The sequence below is a fragment of the Nycticebus coucang genome, chromosome 1 (assembly GCF_027406575.1).
Source record: "Nycticebus coucang isolate mNycCou1 chromosome 1, mNycCou1.pri, whole genome shotgun sequence".
NCBI classification, from domain to species: domain Eukaryota; kingdom Metazoa; phylum Chordata; class Mammalia; order Primates; family Lorisidae; genus Nycticebus; species Nycticebus coucang.
Window position 1 is genome coordinate 167742428 of NC_069780.1, and position 15915 is coordinate 167758342.

General features: G+C 40.7%; 1 protein-coding gene across 5 annotated transcripts in view; it reads right to left on the reverse strand.

Annotated features, from left to right (window-relative positions):
• Window positions 1-7346: 7346 nt before the first annotated feature.
• RAI14 (retinoic acid induced 14) overlaps window positions 7347-15915 on the reverse strand; it is a 146663-nt gene continuing 138094 nt past the window's right edge. For all 5 annotated transcript variants that reach the window (XM_053592403.1, XM_053592436.1, XM_053592416.1 and 2 more), the window contains 4 exons: window positions 14180-15715; window positions 12900-13049; window positions 9763-9828; window positions 7347-9164 (listed from right to left, as the gene is read on the reverse strand). In XM_053592403.1, coding sequence (XP_053448378.1) covers window positions 9087-9164; window positions 9763-9828; window positions 12900-13049; window positions 14180-15715 — 1830 coding nt within the window. In that variant the 3' untranslated portion in view covers window positions 7347-9086. The remainder of the gene's footprint in view (window positions 9165-9762; window positions 9829-12899; window positions 13050-14179; window positions 15716-15915) is intronic.

Sequence of the window (15915 nt, forward strand, 5' to 3'; positions counted from 1 at the left end):
CCCTTTTAACTTAGCTAAAAAAAAAAAAAAAACACCTCCAACAGCTCCCACTTCCCCAGCTCCTAAGAGTGTGGGTTCTGTCCCACCCCAAGACCCCGCCTTCGATGTCCGGAGCGCTCCCCCCCGCCCCCCACTTGCTGTCCCTCTGCTTGGGATCCAGTGCCACTGTACTCTGAAGCACTGGCTCTGCAGGCATCAAGGGATAGTCCTGCACAGAGGAAAGACCACGTGAAGACACAAAGAGAAAGAGGTCATCTGCAAGCCAAGGAAAGAGGCTCAGAAGAAAACAGACCTGCCTACACCTTGGTACTGGACTTTAGGCTCCAGAACTATGACAAAAACATTTCTGTAATTTAAGCCACCCAGTCTGTGGTACTTTGTGATGGCAGCCTTAGCAAACTAACACAGATGAGGATAAAAATCTTGAGATACCGCCCGGACCCATGTAAGAGCTGCACCGCCCATACCTCCATAAGAACTACACTGCAACCACAAGCGGCACCAGCCCAGACCTCAGTAAAAGCTGCTCCACGACCCGCACCCGCTGGGCCTTTGCACACCCTGACCAGGAAATGCAGGAGCCCTGCAACCCCATGTCCTCCCTCCTGTACCCTCCCTGCCTCTACACTGGCCTGCTCGTCCGGCCAAGGACTCTGGTAGCCGCATGCCCTCCGGGGCCCTCCCTGCCTCTGCGCAGTCAGAGACTGCTGGAGCCTTGGCCTCTCTGTGCCAAAGTCACTGAGCGCCAGGCACTCCCAGAACCGTGTGCACCACCCCTCACCCTGTTGCTGGATCTGGGTATGTCACACTCAGAAGCTGCTTCCACAACCAGAACTCCCTGGGTGGGGCAGCCCCAGAGGAACTACACAGGGTCACTCCCTACAAAGATCCAGCAACAATAGAGTGATCCCGCTGGGGTCTAATCTTGGATGGGCAGAGGCAACGGTGAAAAACAATCATGAGGCAAATCAATAGAAAAACTCTGGCAATATGAATAATCAGAGTAGATCAACTCCCCCAAGGATCAATGGGGCAGACACAGCACAAGATCCCATGCACAAACAAATAGCTGACATGTCAGAAATCGAATTCAGAATCTGGACAGCAAATAAGATCGAATTAGAATTCCAAACAGTAACCCAAAAGATGTCTCAAGAATTCAACGAATTCAAAGACCAAATGACCAAAGATTTGGACACATTGAGACAAGAAGTTGCATCCCTCAAAGATCTGAAAAACACAGTAGAATCCCTCAGTAACAGAATGGAGCAAGCAGAAGAAAGGATTTCTGACATTGAAGACAAAGCTTTCTAACGCTCCCAAACTCTCAAAGAGGAAGAGAAATGGAGGGCAAAAACAGATCACTCTCTCAGAGAGCTCTGGGATAATTCGAAGAAAACCAATATTCGTCTTACAGGGATCCCCGAAAGCGAGGAAGTGGCTTCACAAGGCACAGAGTCTCTTCTCCATGAGATTATGAAGGAGGACTTTCCAGACATGCCAAAGAGATTCCGAAATTCAGACAGCAGTTTCAGAACTCCAGCATAACTTAACCCAAATAAGACATCACCCAGATACATCATAATCAATTTCACTAAAGTTAATATGAAGGAGAAAATTCTGAAACCAGCCAGATGAAAGAAAACCATCACCTACAAGGGGAAGAATATTAGAATAACTGCAGATCTCTATGCTGAAACCTTTCAAGCTAGAAGAGGATGGTCATTGACTTTTAATCTCCTAAAACAAAATAACTTTCAACCCAGGATCCTGTACCCAGATAAACTGAGTTTCATTTATGATGGAGAAATTAAATACTTTAATGACATTCACATGTTGAAGAAATTTGCATTAACTAAACCAGCTCTCCAGGATATTCTCAGACCTAGCCTTCATAAAGGCCAGCGTAACCCTTCACCACAAAAGTAAACCCACCCAGAAAACTTTGATCAAATTCCAACTTCCACAGTTGCAAAAGAATTAAAAATGTCCACCAGACTCTCAAAAGGCTTATCAATATTCTCAATTAATGTGAATAGTTTAAGTTGCCCTCTAAAGAGGCACAGGTTGGCTGACTGGATACAAAAACTCAAGCCACATATCTGCTGCATACAAGAAACTCACATTAGAAGACAAATATAGACTCAAGGTGAAGGGATAGTTATCTGTACTCCAGGCAAATGGAAAGCAGGAAAAAGCAGGCATTGCAATCCTATTCACAGGCGCAATAGGCTTTAAAGCAACCAAAATAAAGAAGGATGAGGATGACACTTCATATTTGTTAAACTTAATACCCAATATGATGAGATTTCAATTATTAATATTTATGCACCCAACCAGAATGCACCTCAGTTTATAAGAGAAACTCTAACAGACATGAGCAACTTGATTTTAAAAGAGATTTTTAACACCCCTTTAGCAGCGCTGGATAGATCTTCCAAAACGAATCTAAACAAAGAAATTTTAGATTTAAACTTAACCATTCAACATCTGGACTTAACAGACAACTACAGAACATTTCATCACAACAAAACTGAATACACATTCTTCTCATCAGCCCATGGAATACACTCCAAAATTGACCACATCCTAGGCCACAAATCTAAACTCAGCAAATTAAAAAAAATAGAAATTATTCTTTGCATCTTCTCAGACCATCATGGAATAAAAGTTGAACTCAATAACAACAGGAATCTGCATACCCATACAAAACCATGGAAGCTAAACCTTATGCTGAAGGATACATGGGTTATAGACGAGATTAAGAAGGAAATCATCAAATTTTTGGAACAAAACAACAATGAAGACACGAATTACCAGAACCTCTGGGATACTGCAAAGGCAGTCCTAAGAGAGAAATTTATAGCACTGAAAGCCCTCCTCAAGAAAATGGAAAGAGAGGAAGTTAATAACTTAATGGGACATCTCAAGTAACTGTAGAAGGAAGAACATTCCAACCCCAAACCCAGCAGAAGAAAAGAAATAACCAAAATCAGAGCAGAATTAAATGAAATTGAAAACAAAAGAATTATACAGCAGATCAATAAATCCAAAAGTTGGTTTTTTGAAAAGATCAATAAAATAGATAAACCTTTGGCCAACCTAACCAGGAAAAAAAGAGTAAAATCCCTAATTTCATCAATCATAAATGGTAATGATGAAATAACAACAGACCTCTCAGAAATTCAAAAAATCCTTAATGAATACTACAAGAAACTCTAGTCTCAGAAATATGAAAATCTGAAAGAAATTGATCAATACCTGGAAGCACGCCACCTACCAAGACTTAGCCAGAACGAAGTGGAAATGTTGAACAGGCCTATATCAAGTTCTGAAATAGCATCAACTATACTAAATCTCCCTAAAAAGAAAAGTCCAGGACCAGATGGCTTTACGTCAGAATTCTACAAAACCTTTAAAGAAGAACTAGTACCTATATTACTAAACCTCTTCCAAAATATAGAAAAAGAAGGAATATTACTCAACACATTTTATGAAGCAAACATCACCTTGATCCCCAAACCAGGGAAAGACCCAACAAGAAAAGATGCTAAAATACTCAATAAGATCCTAACAAACAGAATCCAACAACACATTAAAAAAATTATATACCACGACCAAGTGGGATTTATCCCAGCATCTCAAGGCTGGTTCAATATACATAAATCTATAAATTTAATTCAGCACATAAACAAACTAAAAAATAAGGACCATATGATTCTTTCAATTGATGCAGAAAAAGCTTTTGATAATACCCAGCATCCCTTCATGATCAGAGCACTTAAGAAAATTGGTATAGGGCGGCGCCTGTGGCTCAGTGAGTAGGGTGCCGGCCCCATATGCCGAGGGTGGCGGGTTCAAACCCAGCCCCGGCCAAACTGTAACAAAAAAATAGCCGGGCGTTGTGGCGGGCGCCTGTAGTCCCAGCTGCTCGGGAGGCTGAGGCAAGAGAATCGTGTAAGCCCAAGAGTTAGAGGTTGCTGTGAGCTGTGTGACGCCACGGCACTCTACCGAGGGCGGTACAGTGAGACTTTGTCTCTACAAAAAAAAAAAAAAAGAAAATTGGTATAGAAGGGACATTTCTTAAACTAATAGAGGCCATCTACAGCAAACCCACAGCCAATATCATACTGAATGGAGTTAAACTGAAATCATTTCCACTTAGATCAGGAACCAGGCAAGGTTGCCCATTGTCTCCATTGTTCTTTAACATTGCAATGGAAGTTCTAGCCATTGCAATTAGGGAAGAAAAGGTGATCAAGGGTATCCACATAGGGTCAGAAGAGATCAAACTTTCACTCTTTGCAGATGATATGATCGTATATCTGGAAAACACCACGGATTCTACTACAAAACTTTTAGAAGTGATCAAGGAATATAGCAATGTCTCAGGCTACAAAATCAACACCCATAAATCTGTAGCCTTTATATACACCAACAATAGCCAAGCCGAAAAAAGTCAAGGACTCTATTCCTTTCACAGTAGTGCCAAAGAAAATGAAATATTTGGGAGTTTAATCTAACAAAGGACGTGAAAGATCTCTACAAAGAGAACTATGAAACTTTAAAAAAAGAAATAGCTGAAGATGTTAACAAATAGAAAAACATACCATGCTCATGGCTGGGAAGAATCAATATTGTTAAAATGTCTATACTACCCAAAGCAATATATAATTTTAATGCAATTCCTATTAAAGCTCCATTGTCATATTTTAAAGATCTTGAACAAATACTTACCATATCCAGCTACTTACCATTACTTGATTTCTGACAAGCCAATTAAAAACATTCAATGGGGAAAAGATTCCCTATTTAACAAATGGTGCTGGGTGAACTGGCTGGTGATCTGTAAAAGACTGAAACTGGACCCACACCTTTCACCATTAACTAAGATAGAATCTCATTGGATAAAAGATTTAAACTTAAGACATGAAACTATAAAAATACTTGAAGAAAGTGCAGGGAAAACTCTTGAAGGAATCGGCCTGGGTGAATATTTTATGAGGAGGACAACCCAGGCAATTGAAGCAGTATCAAAAATACATTACTGGGACCTGATCAAACTAAAAAGCTTCTGCACAGCCAAGAACATAGTAAGTAAAGCAAGCAGAAAGCCCTCAGAATGGGAGAAATATTTGCAGGTTATACCTCCAATAAAGGTTTATTAACCAGAATCCACAGAGAACTCAAACGTATTAGCAAGAAAAGAACAAGTGATCCCATGTCAGGGTGGCCAAGGGATTTGAAGAGAAACTTCTCTAAAGACAGACACACCATCTACAGACACTTGAAAAAGCTCATCATTCTTAATTATCATAGAAATACAAATCGAAACTACTTTGAAATATCATCTAACCCCAGTAAGGGCAGCCCAACAAAATCCCAAAACCAGAGATGTTGGCATGGATGTGGAGAAAAGGGCACACTTCTACACTGCTGGTGGGAATGCCCACTAATACGTTCCTTCTGGAAGGATGTTTGGACAATACTTAGGGACGTAAAAATAGACCTGCCATTCGATCCTATGATTCCTTTACTAGGTTTATACCCAGAAGACCAAAAATCACAATATAACAAAAACATCTGTACCAGAATGTTTATTGCAGCCCAATTCATAATTGCCAAGTCATGGAAGAAGCCGAAGTGCCCATCAACCCACAAATGGACTAGCAAATTGTGATACATGTATACCATGGAATATTATGCAGCCTTAAAGAAAGGAGACTTTACCTCTTTCATGTTTACATGGATGGAGTTGGAACATATTCTTCTTAGCAAAGTATCTCAGGAATGGAAGAAAAAGTATCCAAGGTACTCCGCCCTACTATGAAGCTAATTTATAGCTTTCACATGAAGATCATAACAAGGAAGGAAGGAAGGAAGGGAGGGAGGGAGGGAGGGGAAGGAAGGAAGGGAGGAGAAGGAAGGAAGGGAGGGGAAGGAAGGAAGGAAGGAAGACGAAAGGAAGGAAAGAATCTATCTTTCCTGGATAGTGCTTCTGCTGCTGTCAGCACCCAAGATTCCAATTATAGCATGTTGCAAAAGGCCGTGCTTGAGCATGTGCTGGGATTATTTTCCCCAACCAGTATATATCATGGGTTTATCTTAATATGTGTGGGTTTAATTAATAAAGGCTTTGGAATCTGTTTTTAACAAAGTTTATGTAAGGAAAACAAATGGATGACTCTTAGTCAACCAACATAGAGTCCATGCTTTCTCATTCAATGTGATTATATGTACAATATCGTACTCTTTTTTTTCCTCTGTATCATGATAGAAGCTAATCTGAAAATGTGCAATTTGAAAATTATCCAAAGACTCCTCACATAGGTGTGTAAAGCTATTTATAGGTAGGATAGTCACTGCATCATTTCTGTAGCTGCCAAATATGCAAAAGCACCTTAAATGTCCATCCCTGAGGAACTACTGAAATAAAATACAGAACAATCTTTCTATGAACTATTATTCAGCAATTAAAAAGAATGAGGTGTTGGTGGAGAACAATCTCCAGGATATTTAAAGAGGAAACTAAAATACATACCTACATGTATATATAGACGTAGAATGTCTCAGGTCACCCAAGAAACTCACCTGTTACTTCTGGGGACTTGAAGTAAGGATTGGGAAGAGATTAATTTAAAATAGTAATTACCTTATCTCATATACCATTTGCCATTATTTTCATTGATTTCTTTGGTTCTTTTGGGGGTGGGAGGATAGGCGGCCTTAAAGGTTCGTTCAAGTAAATTTTGAGTATCACACATGGTTTGTTTCAAATCAAAAGTTTCAGTATATAATAGGAAGGAACGAGAACTGAAGCAGAGATGGTAAAATCATGTTGTGAGCCTTGTGTTGTGATAAATAATCTAATTACTTAAGTAATTGTACCTATTTCAGTATCCTTTGGCATTTTAATTCAATATCAAGAATTCACCCAATAAGAGTTTTATCAGGAATGAATTTTCCTTATAATGGGATAGGAGAATATATTTGAATTCTTTTTAAACCATGTGTTGGTACTGTATTTTTAAAAAAGGAAAAGAAAGGAAGAGAAAAAAAAATCCAGTGAATGCTTCCAAACACTTAAAAAGACTACAGATCAAATGAAAGGCAATTTTGAATTAAAGGACTATGATGTAGCTGCTCCCAAATGGCTGATACTTGGGGCAGAGCTCAGACTGAACACAACGGCTAAGAAACAAAATGATAGGAGACTTTGTGGAAGACAGTGTGGACAATCTGAACAGGTTGATCATAACACATGATATAAAAACCATCACAATGAAATGATCTTCAGAAGCTATACAGAGATGTTTATGAATACTCCAAGATCAACACCAAAGATCCAAAATGAAACAAGTTTATTTTTCTGCAATAACTTCTTAAAATTACAAAGACAAAATACTAAACTACAGCATATGCCTTTTCAATATTTAACCAGAGTACTTGTAATAAATACACATCCTGAAACAAGATAAAAGGCTACACTTCGCCAGGCATCCTACAAAATGTCTCAAGTTTTATACTCTGCAGCATTTCTGTGCGGGGGGGCAGGAGGGGTTGTTTTGCATTTGCAATGTGACAAAAAAGACCTTTCACATTTCTTTGGAGCATTTTCAAAATTGCTTAACTACAATTAAACAACTTAAGAAAAGTAACACCAAGCTTTAAAACCGTTTTTGCTGTCGTTGGTCCTCATCCAATACAGATGAAGACATCATCCAGCACAGCTGACTGCCTCTAAGCCTGGGCAGCACTGCAGTGTGTGGCCCTGTCAGTAGGGGCCCTCCACTTCTAGTTAAATATTTTGGAGCCTTCTGTATTCTGTTTATCTCCCTCCACAAAATCAATGGTATACAGGAGGCTGCAAGCAAGGTAGGGACATTTTTAACCTGAAAGTAAAGTGAACAGAAATATTTCCCCCCAAGACTTATACGCCACGTTATCATATCAGGGTTTTTAGGTTCAAAGTTGGGAACTGGTACTAACAGGCCTTTCAGAGATAGTTTATGGGTGCTGATAGAGTCAGGACATTCAAAATATTCAACGCATAAAAAGAGTATTTACTATATTCAGAAATGCACTACAGTTCTGAGGACACAATGGCAGAAAGTCTTAGGGATGCTGGTGGCAGCTCAAGTCTGGAATACATAACTACCTTTTGCTATAGCGGAAAACTTTGAGGAGAAAGTTATATTTTTAAAAAGTGCTAACATGATTACCTAAAAAGTATTTTGTTAATATTATCTAATGTAATTTTACTTATTTAGGGGTTTAGATATGAAAACATCTTCAAGAGCCAATAAAAATATTACAGAGGAAAAAAAACACTTTAAAAAAATTGAGGTTAGGAACTATGAGGCATTTCTTTTGGCTGTAAACATGCAGTTTACTGTCCCTTGTTGAAACACAAAACGTCTGGGTTTCCTGAGCTTCAAGCAGGAGGCAAGTTTGCATAGACAATTTCACTTTGCTTAAAAAAACTTACTAAGGACAATTTGCCTTAAACTTCAGTTAAGAGTGCTCATCAAACTATGAGACTGATAAGCAGGGTGATGAGATATGTAAGGCAGATGGGGGGACAAGATAGAATTGGAGATTTTAAATCCACAGGATACCAAGATAAAGGGTCTCAAGCATGCGCTTCATAACTAATGCCACACTAATTTGGTTAAAAAGCAAATCATGTTTTTGAGATTGGAAGCCAAAGCACAGCCCCAGTTCAGGAACGGAAGCAGCATTCACTGCGTAGAGACCTCTGTGTATCGCTCAGTGGTGATGGAGCCACTCAGGTGGTCAGCTACCGAGGAGGGTGCTGCATCCCAGGCAGACCTTTGGGTGTGGCTCATTCCAGCCCTGGAAACTGAAGAGATGACAGAGAATTTCACCTCCGCTGGTTTGAAGTCTAAGCAGTTCCTAGGAGGGCTGTCTTCTCCTGGAACCAGTACTCAGAAACCTTTGGAAAGGGAAGAGGCTATGCTAGGTCACAGTGCATACCACAAATGAGAAGGATGGCAGTGGTTGCCAACAACTCTGGATCACAAAGATGGACAACAAGGGGGCAGTGTCCTGCCAAGGAATCTAGTTTACTTCTTCTGAGACTGGTTTTTACACATGGTAAGGATTTGCTTCAGTACTTTCTGGACATCTTCATCCATCTGGCCCTATGGAATTCAAACACAAGATACTCGTAAGAACCTAAATTGAGTCGTGGCACTTTCTCCTCGGAGGAACAAGATGGCTGGCTGGCAGGAAGCCCTGGACTGATACCCCATCTTTAGAGAAATGTCGGCCTTATCAAGTCCCACATTTCTATGAGGAACTGACTCAAGGAGATGGCCCTGTCCCTATTCATCTGGAGGATGACGAGGCAGCATCTACCAGAACACTCAGCCAAAGATATCTGGGATCTCAGTTGCAAACGGGAGCCCAGCTAACCAGAATACCAGCAATTGCTGAGATAAGGCAGTGCTGATGCCCCTGAGAACACTGGCATGGCTGGAAAGGAAAGGCTGGGCCCTCCCAATAGTGGACAGCACCCGTATCACCCTTCATTTCTCAATGAATGGTGAGGTTGCTCCTGGTAATCAGGGCAAAGGCTCTGGACACAAAATAAAGGCAAAACAAAAGCCATTTTCAGGCTTTCCAGTAAAAGTATTTTCCTCTAATTTTTGTTTGTTCTACTAGTTTAATGATGGGAGTATGGGCAACATCTGCTGCCGTGTTTAGGATGTCCAAAAACATCAAGGGGCATTATCATACCTGCACAGCATATAGAAGATGCATTCTGTAAACCGATATGACCTCCTGGTGTTGTTTCTTACATTCCTGCAGAGAGAAAATTTGACATTATTAATGAACTTAGGAGATCATTAAAGAGCAAAAATAAAAAACGATGGGAAAGCTGCAGTCAAATGCTACCAGAGTGATTCCCTCCACTGTATGCAAGCATATGAAGCTTCTAAAATTATTATGGGCTCAATGTGTGTTTCTGAATACTTTTCAATATTCTTAGGGGAAAAAAAAATGTACCTACTTCATCTTGGTATGTCAACTCTAGGAGAAAACTGAAGTAAAAAGGAGTTTTATAATCCTGAATTTGTTTTGAAAATGCATGTACAGGCACTTATGCAGAGGCAGACACACGCACTCAAAGTAAACATGGCAAGGAAATATATCAAATGCAAGAAGTGATCGTCTCAGAGTTGTTGAATTACATTATGGGCAATTTTAATTTGTAGGAACTTTTCAGAATTTTCTGTATTTTTCAACTTTTTGATAATGACCAAGTATGCATTAATTTAATTTAAAAATGTATTCTTCTTAAGGCGATTATGGATTATACTTTATATGGCAGTGTTGTATAATCCCTAGACAGGCTCAATTTTATTTATACTGTGAAGGCAAACAAGATGGTTTGTACAGTTCAATACTGGTGCTGATGCTTTTATTTCTCCTTGTTGAGCTATTACTCCAATTCCTCTCAGTAACTCTTCAAATATATATATATATATGTGTATGTGTGTGTATATATATGCAAAACAACAAAAACAACACATATATATATTTGAAGACAGGTCTCTGTTGCCCAAGTTGAATGTTATGACATCATCATAGCTCCTGGGTTCAAGTGATCTTCCTGCCTCAACCTCCCAAGTAGCTGGGAGTTTAGGCATGTGTCACCATGCCTAGCTAATTTTTCTACTTCTTGTAGAGATGGGATCTTGCTGTTGCTTGGGCTGGCACAAACTCCTGGCCTCAAACTGTTTCAAGGATCTTAGCACTTCTGAGCACCTAACTCCTACTTCATCATGAAAACTGAAAACTATTGTATATAGATTACTTCAAAAATCTACAAAAGTCCATAAACACCCATTCCCCCTTTCCTTCCTCTCAGAGTCAGAATGAGTACCCTTCCTATTAATGGACAACCTTTCAAACCTCAGTTCTTTCAAGTTCACACCGAAAGAAGCTACACTTGGTCCCTTTCTTTGTGGTGTTCCCTCCCCACCTTCCATGTACGCCCCACCCCTCCAATTATTTATGGCTTTATCTTCTGATAAATGTCTTCCTTCCATCCCTGCTTCTGTCCTCACTTCAGTGGCTTTGATATCTGGGCAAATAACCCATCTAACACCTGGGCCTCTCCACTCCTCAATCTAACCTTCAGTGACTTAGTCCTCTTCCTTTCAGCCATTCCTCTAATGGTCATAACCCTGCCTCTGTCATTACCATCTCTGATATCGCCAATAAAAGCATCCCACCCTCTGACTACTATCTCCTAGGCTTCCCCCTGCCCCGTACTGTGATTCTTCAGCCTCACCAGACACCTGTCTACTTACTCCTCTAGCAGCCAGCTTACTGCAGTCCAGATTCTACCTGCCCCCAGTCCACTGGAGTAGTTCTCTCCAAGTTACCACGAGCTAGCTAGTGCCACATCTCAGCCTTGCTGAGTAAGGAAATTTTCACCTATCCCTTTGAGACTCAGCACAAACATTACCTCCTGTAGGAAACTTTTCATGACTTAACAGATTGGGTGGGCACATTTCCTCTGCAGGCCCACAGTGTGCTGGATACCTCTTTATCAATGGATTATCACCATATTAACATATATTGAGTATAAATTCCAGGAATTTATCTTTTATATCATCAGCACAATGTACGATACTGATACATAATAAAAACTCAACAAACATATGCTGAATAATTTACTATATAAACTATTAGCACTTTTATCTACAAGTCTTTAATAACCATTTTATTAAGGGAGTGGCCTTTATTAAAAAGTAAAGAGGATCATTTTTCCCTTGATTTTTCTACCACTGCTAGAGCTGTTAACTCCAAAAAGCAAGTATTGTACTTTGTGGCCAACCACAATAAGGACTGTAGAAACCTGAATTCACTAGTGTTAAATCTATGCTGAAGAAATCATCGAATCCGTATTGTTTGTACACTGAAGCTACCGACAGTCCAGGACAGACTATCCCTTAACTTCATGTGGAGAATACACCCTTGACAACTAAAACTAACGGATTTTATGGTGGGCCAAATAATGGCCCTTCAAAGATGTCACATCCTAATCCCAGAACCTGTGAATGTTAGTTTACATGAAAAGGGATCTTATAATTAAGGATTATGAGATGGAGAGCTTATGTAATCATGTAGCCTAGGTGGACTTTTAATCATTGAAAGGTCCTTCTAAGAGGGAGGCAAGAAAGTCAAAGGCAGAAAAAGAAATGAGAAGACAGGCAGCAGTTGAAGGGATGTGTTCTGAAGATGGAGGAGGGGGCTGTGAGCCAAGGAATGCAAGCAGCTTCTAGAAGCTGGAAAAAACAAGGAAATGGATTCTCCCCTTGCCTTGAGAAGGACCCAGCTCTGCCAACAGAGCTGGTTGATTTAAGTCTAGTAAACCTGATTTTGGACTTCTGATCTCCAGAACCGTGAGATAATAAATTAATGTTGTTTTATATCAGGTGTGTGGTGATTGGTTGTAACAACTCCAGGGAACTGTTTCAGATATAAAAGGGTTTTCCTAGAAGCAGCTTCAAACATGCAGCAACACAGCTACCAGAGTCCCTGGCCCCTAATAAGAAAAAGATGTCCCCTGCCACTGCCAGAGATGGGCAACAACTCTTGCAGAAAGAGCAGAAGGAGTGAAAAGTCAGTGGATGAGTGAACAGCAGCCCTACCGATTCCTTCCTTCCTGGTGTGCGTCCAACCCATCTCACCAGGCACGGTGACGAAGAATTGCACCCCTGGTTTCCTCTTTGCCCGCACTGAAGCACAACTTTCCTTTGGCCTAGGAATGTTTCTGCTCATGCCAGCTTGCCCTGACAGGTGAACTATATGTGATCACCCTCACCCTCCACCCGACAGGCAGTGGAAACACATCCACTCACAGCCAGTTGGGTCTGGAGCTGCTTGACTTGCTGCTGCAGCGCGTCCAGCTGCTGACTTTGTCTTTTGGATGAGCTTGTTGAGTAGGAGAGCTGTGACAGGCTGTTCAGTGCCTCCTTCAATTTGGTGACTTCCTTTGACATCTCATTTATCTAGTGACAAAGGAAAACCATATCAATAGGCAGTAACATGTCTGCAGAAGCAAAATTTTAGGTATTCCTAAGCCTCGAACATAGTCATCTCTTTTGGCCTCCGGGACATGAGACTTTGGAACAATTCTTCCATTTTAAATGAAAATTCATAAGATGAAACATAACAAAATAAGGTAAAGCAGCAAGGCCCCATTATGTTCTGATAAAGGCCCCTGAATTACATACTGTGTTTTGGTGCATGAGGGTAACTAAAGCTGGAATGTTGAGTTCCTTCTTTTATGCTTAAAAGGAGTATGTTTGAAAAAAATAAATCAGAACGGGACTTCAGACTTCCTTTATTTGAAGACAGCTATGTGCTGTCCAATATTGCTGACATGGGCAATCAGAGTAAGTCTTAGGAAGCCTGGTATCTTTGAACACCTTGCTTGAAAGTGAACAGAACTTCCACCTCACCCCACCAATTCCTAACTCCCCACACCCTATAGGCTTTTGAAACACCCACCCACAAAAGAAAAAAGGTAAATAGCCCATTGATGAATGCCCCTGAGACAAGAGACCATCCTGAACTTCCCTTTACTTCGGTCCTTCTCTGGCCACATCCAGTGCAATCTCCAATTACCTGTCCCTACATTCCCCAACCATCCCCACCTGTGAGAATGTGGGTCAGATTTTATACTGACTTGAGGGAGGTGGGGAAACTCATGGAGCTTAGGGAAGCAGGATTACACCCAGAAATGTCTGAGTTTCCATATAATGGAGGAATCTGTTCTGGATTCAGAAAGAGGAGTTGAAGTTCAAAATGGATCATACACACTTTTCAGTTTGCAGTTTCACTGCCAATCCCTGACACTGGTAGCAGAGCTTCTGAAAATGATTTTTAAAGGACAAATATGTATCACATATGTGAAAATGTGTTAATATAAGGAGAAGTGGTGAAAGATAAATTTCGTTTCAATATAAATATCCAACAAATTATTCTTAATGTGGTGTGTGGGGACAGATGTAGTCACATGCAGAGCCTCTGAGCACTCACAACAGGTGAATGCCAACAAATGCAACAAATGTTTAATACAGAATGAAGGGCCAAGGACCTATTGCTAGAAAACCAACAGCAATAGAATTTCACCAACCTTTTTATCTTTATCCTCCTCCAATTTAGAAGAGCTCTCAGAATATCTTTTCATTTCTGCAAGTTCTTCCTGAGCCTGTTGGAATTTTTGCAGAAGTGCATTTACTTCTTGCTCTTTGGATTTCAAGATAGTCTGAATATTTTCCTTTTCTCTTTTTACTTGAGAGACCTCACTTCTAATCTGGGCAACCTCTGAATAGACCTTTTCTTTCTCTTTTACTGAATCCTTTAATTTTGAAGCCAGCACACTCACTTCACTCTCTAAGGACGACTGGAGCTTTTCATAGGAAGACCTGGGCACCATTGCATCCGTCATAGCGGCTTTCTCTTCCAGGAGCTGTTTCTCTAGCTTAGCCACTTCCACTTCTTTGTTTGCAAGATGCTCTTTAAGACTGCTTATTTTTTCTTCCATGTCTTTTGCAGCAGTGCGCAGCGTGGTTATCACTTGCAAATGTTCTGTGATGGAGACAGAGTTTTCTTTCTGCGCATCTACCAGCTGTTTGAGCTGGGTCAACTCATTCAACACTCTAGAATACTGAGACTTCATTTCGGACAGTGCATCTTCTGCTTTAGCCCTGGACATGTTTGTCACCTGCATCAATTTCTCATGTTCTGCCTTATGGATATATTCAGCTGTTACGTCCTCTAAAGATTTCCTCTTCCTATAATCCTCCAGCTCAGCCTGGGCTTCTTTGTACAGCTGTGACAGCTCGCTCACCTGTTTATTGAGTTCATCTATCATCCTATTCATGGCCTCTTTCATGTCCCCAGCTTCATCACTGGCTTCCTGTGTCACCTGACTTTTTAGTGTGTCTTTTAATTTCATGATTTCTTCTTGGGCCTCTTGGTATTTCTCAAACAAAAATGCTTTCTCCTTATTCATGTTCTCAATAACAGAGCAATATGAACTTTTCATTTCCTCGTATTCTTCTGCAGGTGGCTTAGCCACTGTACCTTTCTCCCTCTCTGTAAGTTTTTCCTCTAACTCTCTCACTTTCTCTTTATTTCTTTCACTTTCTTCTAATGCCTTCTGCAGATCCTGCTTTAGGGCATCTATCTCCTCCTCAGAGACCCTGAGCTCGCAGAGATGTGAATAACTCTCCACACTCTCAGGCAAGACAAGACCCAGTTTCATCTGCTTCTGCACACTGAGGACTTCTTTCATGGCCTCCTCATACTTGCTCTGAGTTTCTTTAAGTTTCTGGCTGAGATCAGAGCCATTCTCTGACATCTCCGTGTTGTTTAAGCATACCAGTTCTGTCCTTTGGGACTGGAGTTCGGCCTGTAACTGTTTTCTTTCTGTTTCAGAGCTCTCTAGTCTCTTCTGCAAGTCTTGCAAAATCTCTTGTAGTTGCTGAATTCTGACATCACTGTCATTAGTGGATTTACCTAAGGAATGTGTTAAGACAGATGGAGATGATTTGGCATCTGGGGGAGAGGTCTCACCAGGTTTGCCCAGGGATGGGGCCAAGTCAGTTTGGGTGGAATGGTAAGAGTCAAAGCTTAGGTCTGCTTCTGCCTCCTTAGGTGATTTAGCCTAAGACAAAAAGCAAGAATTAAATGGCACCAAAAGATCAGCTAAGTCAATAGGCAACCAGAGTAAGAGGAACAAATCCAAAAGTCAAGTATGGGAGAGCAGGTGATCATTTTGGCTGTGTACTCCCCTGACAAACAAACAAACAAACAAACAAATACATACACACACAGGGTACTATGTACTCTGTTAAGACAGATGAT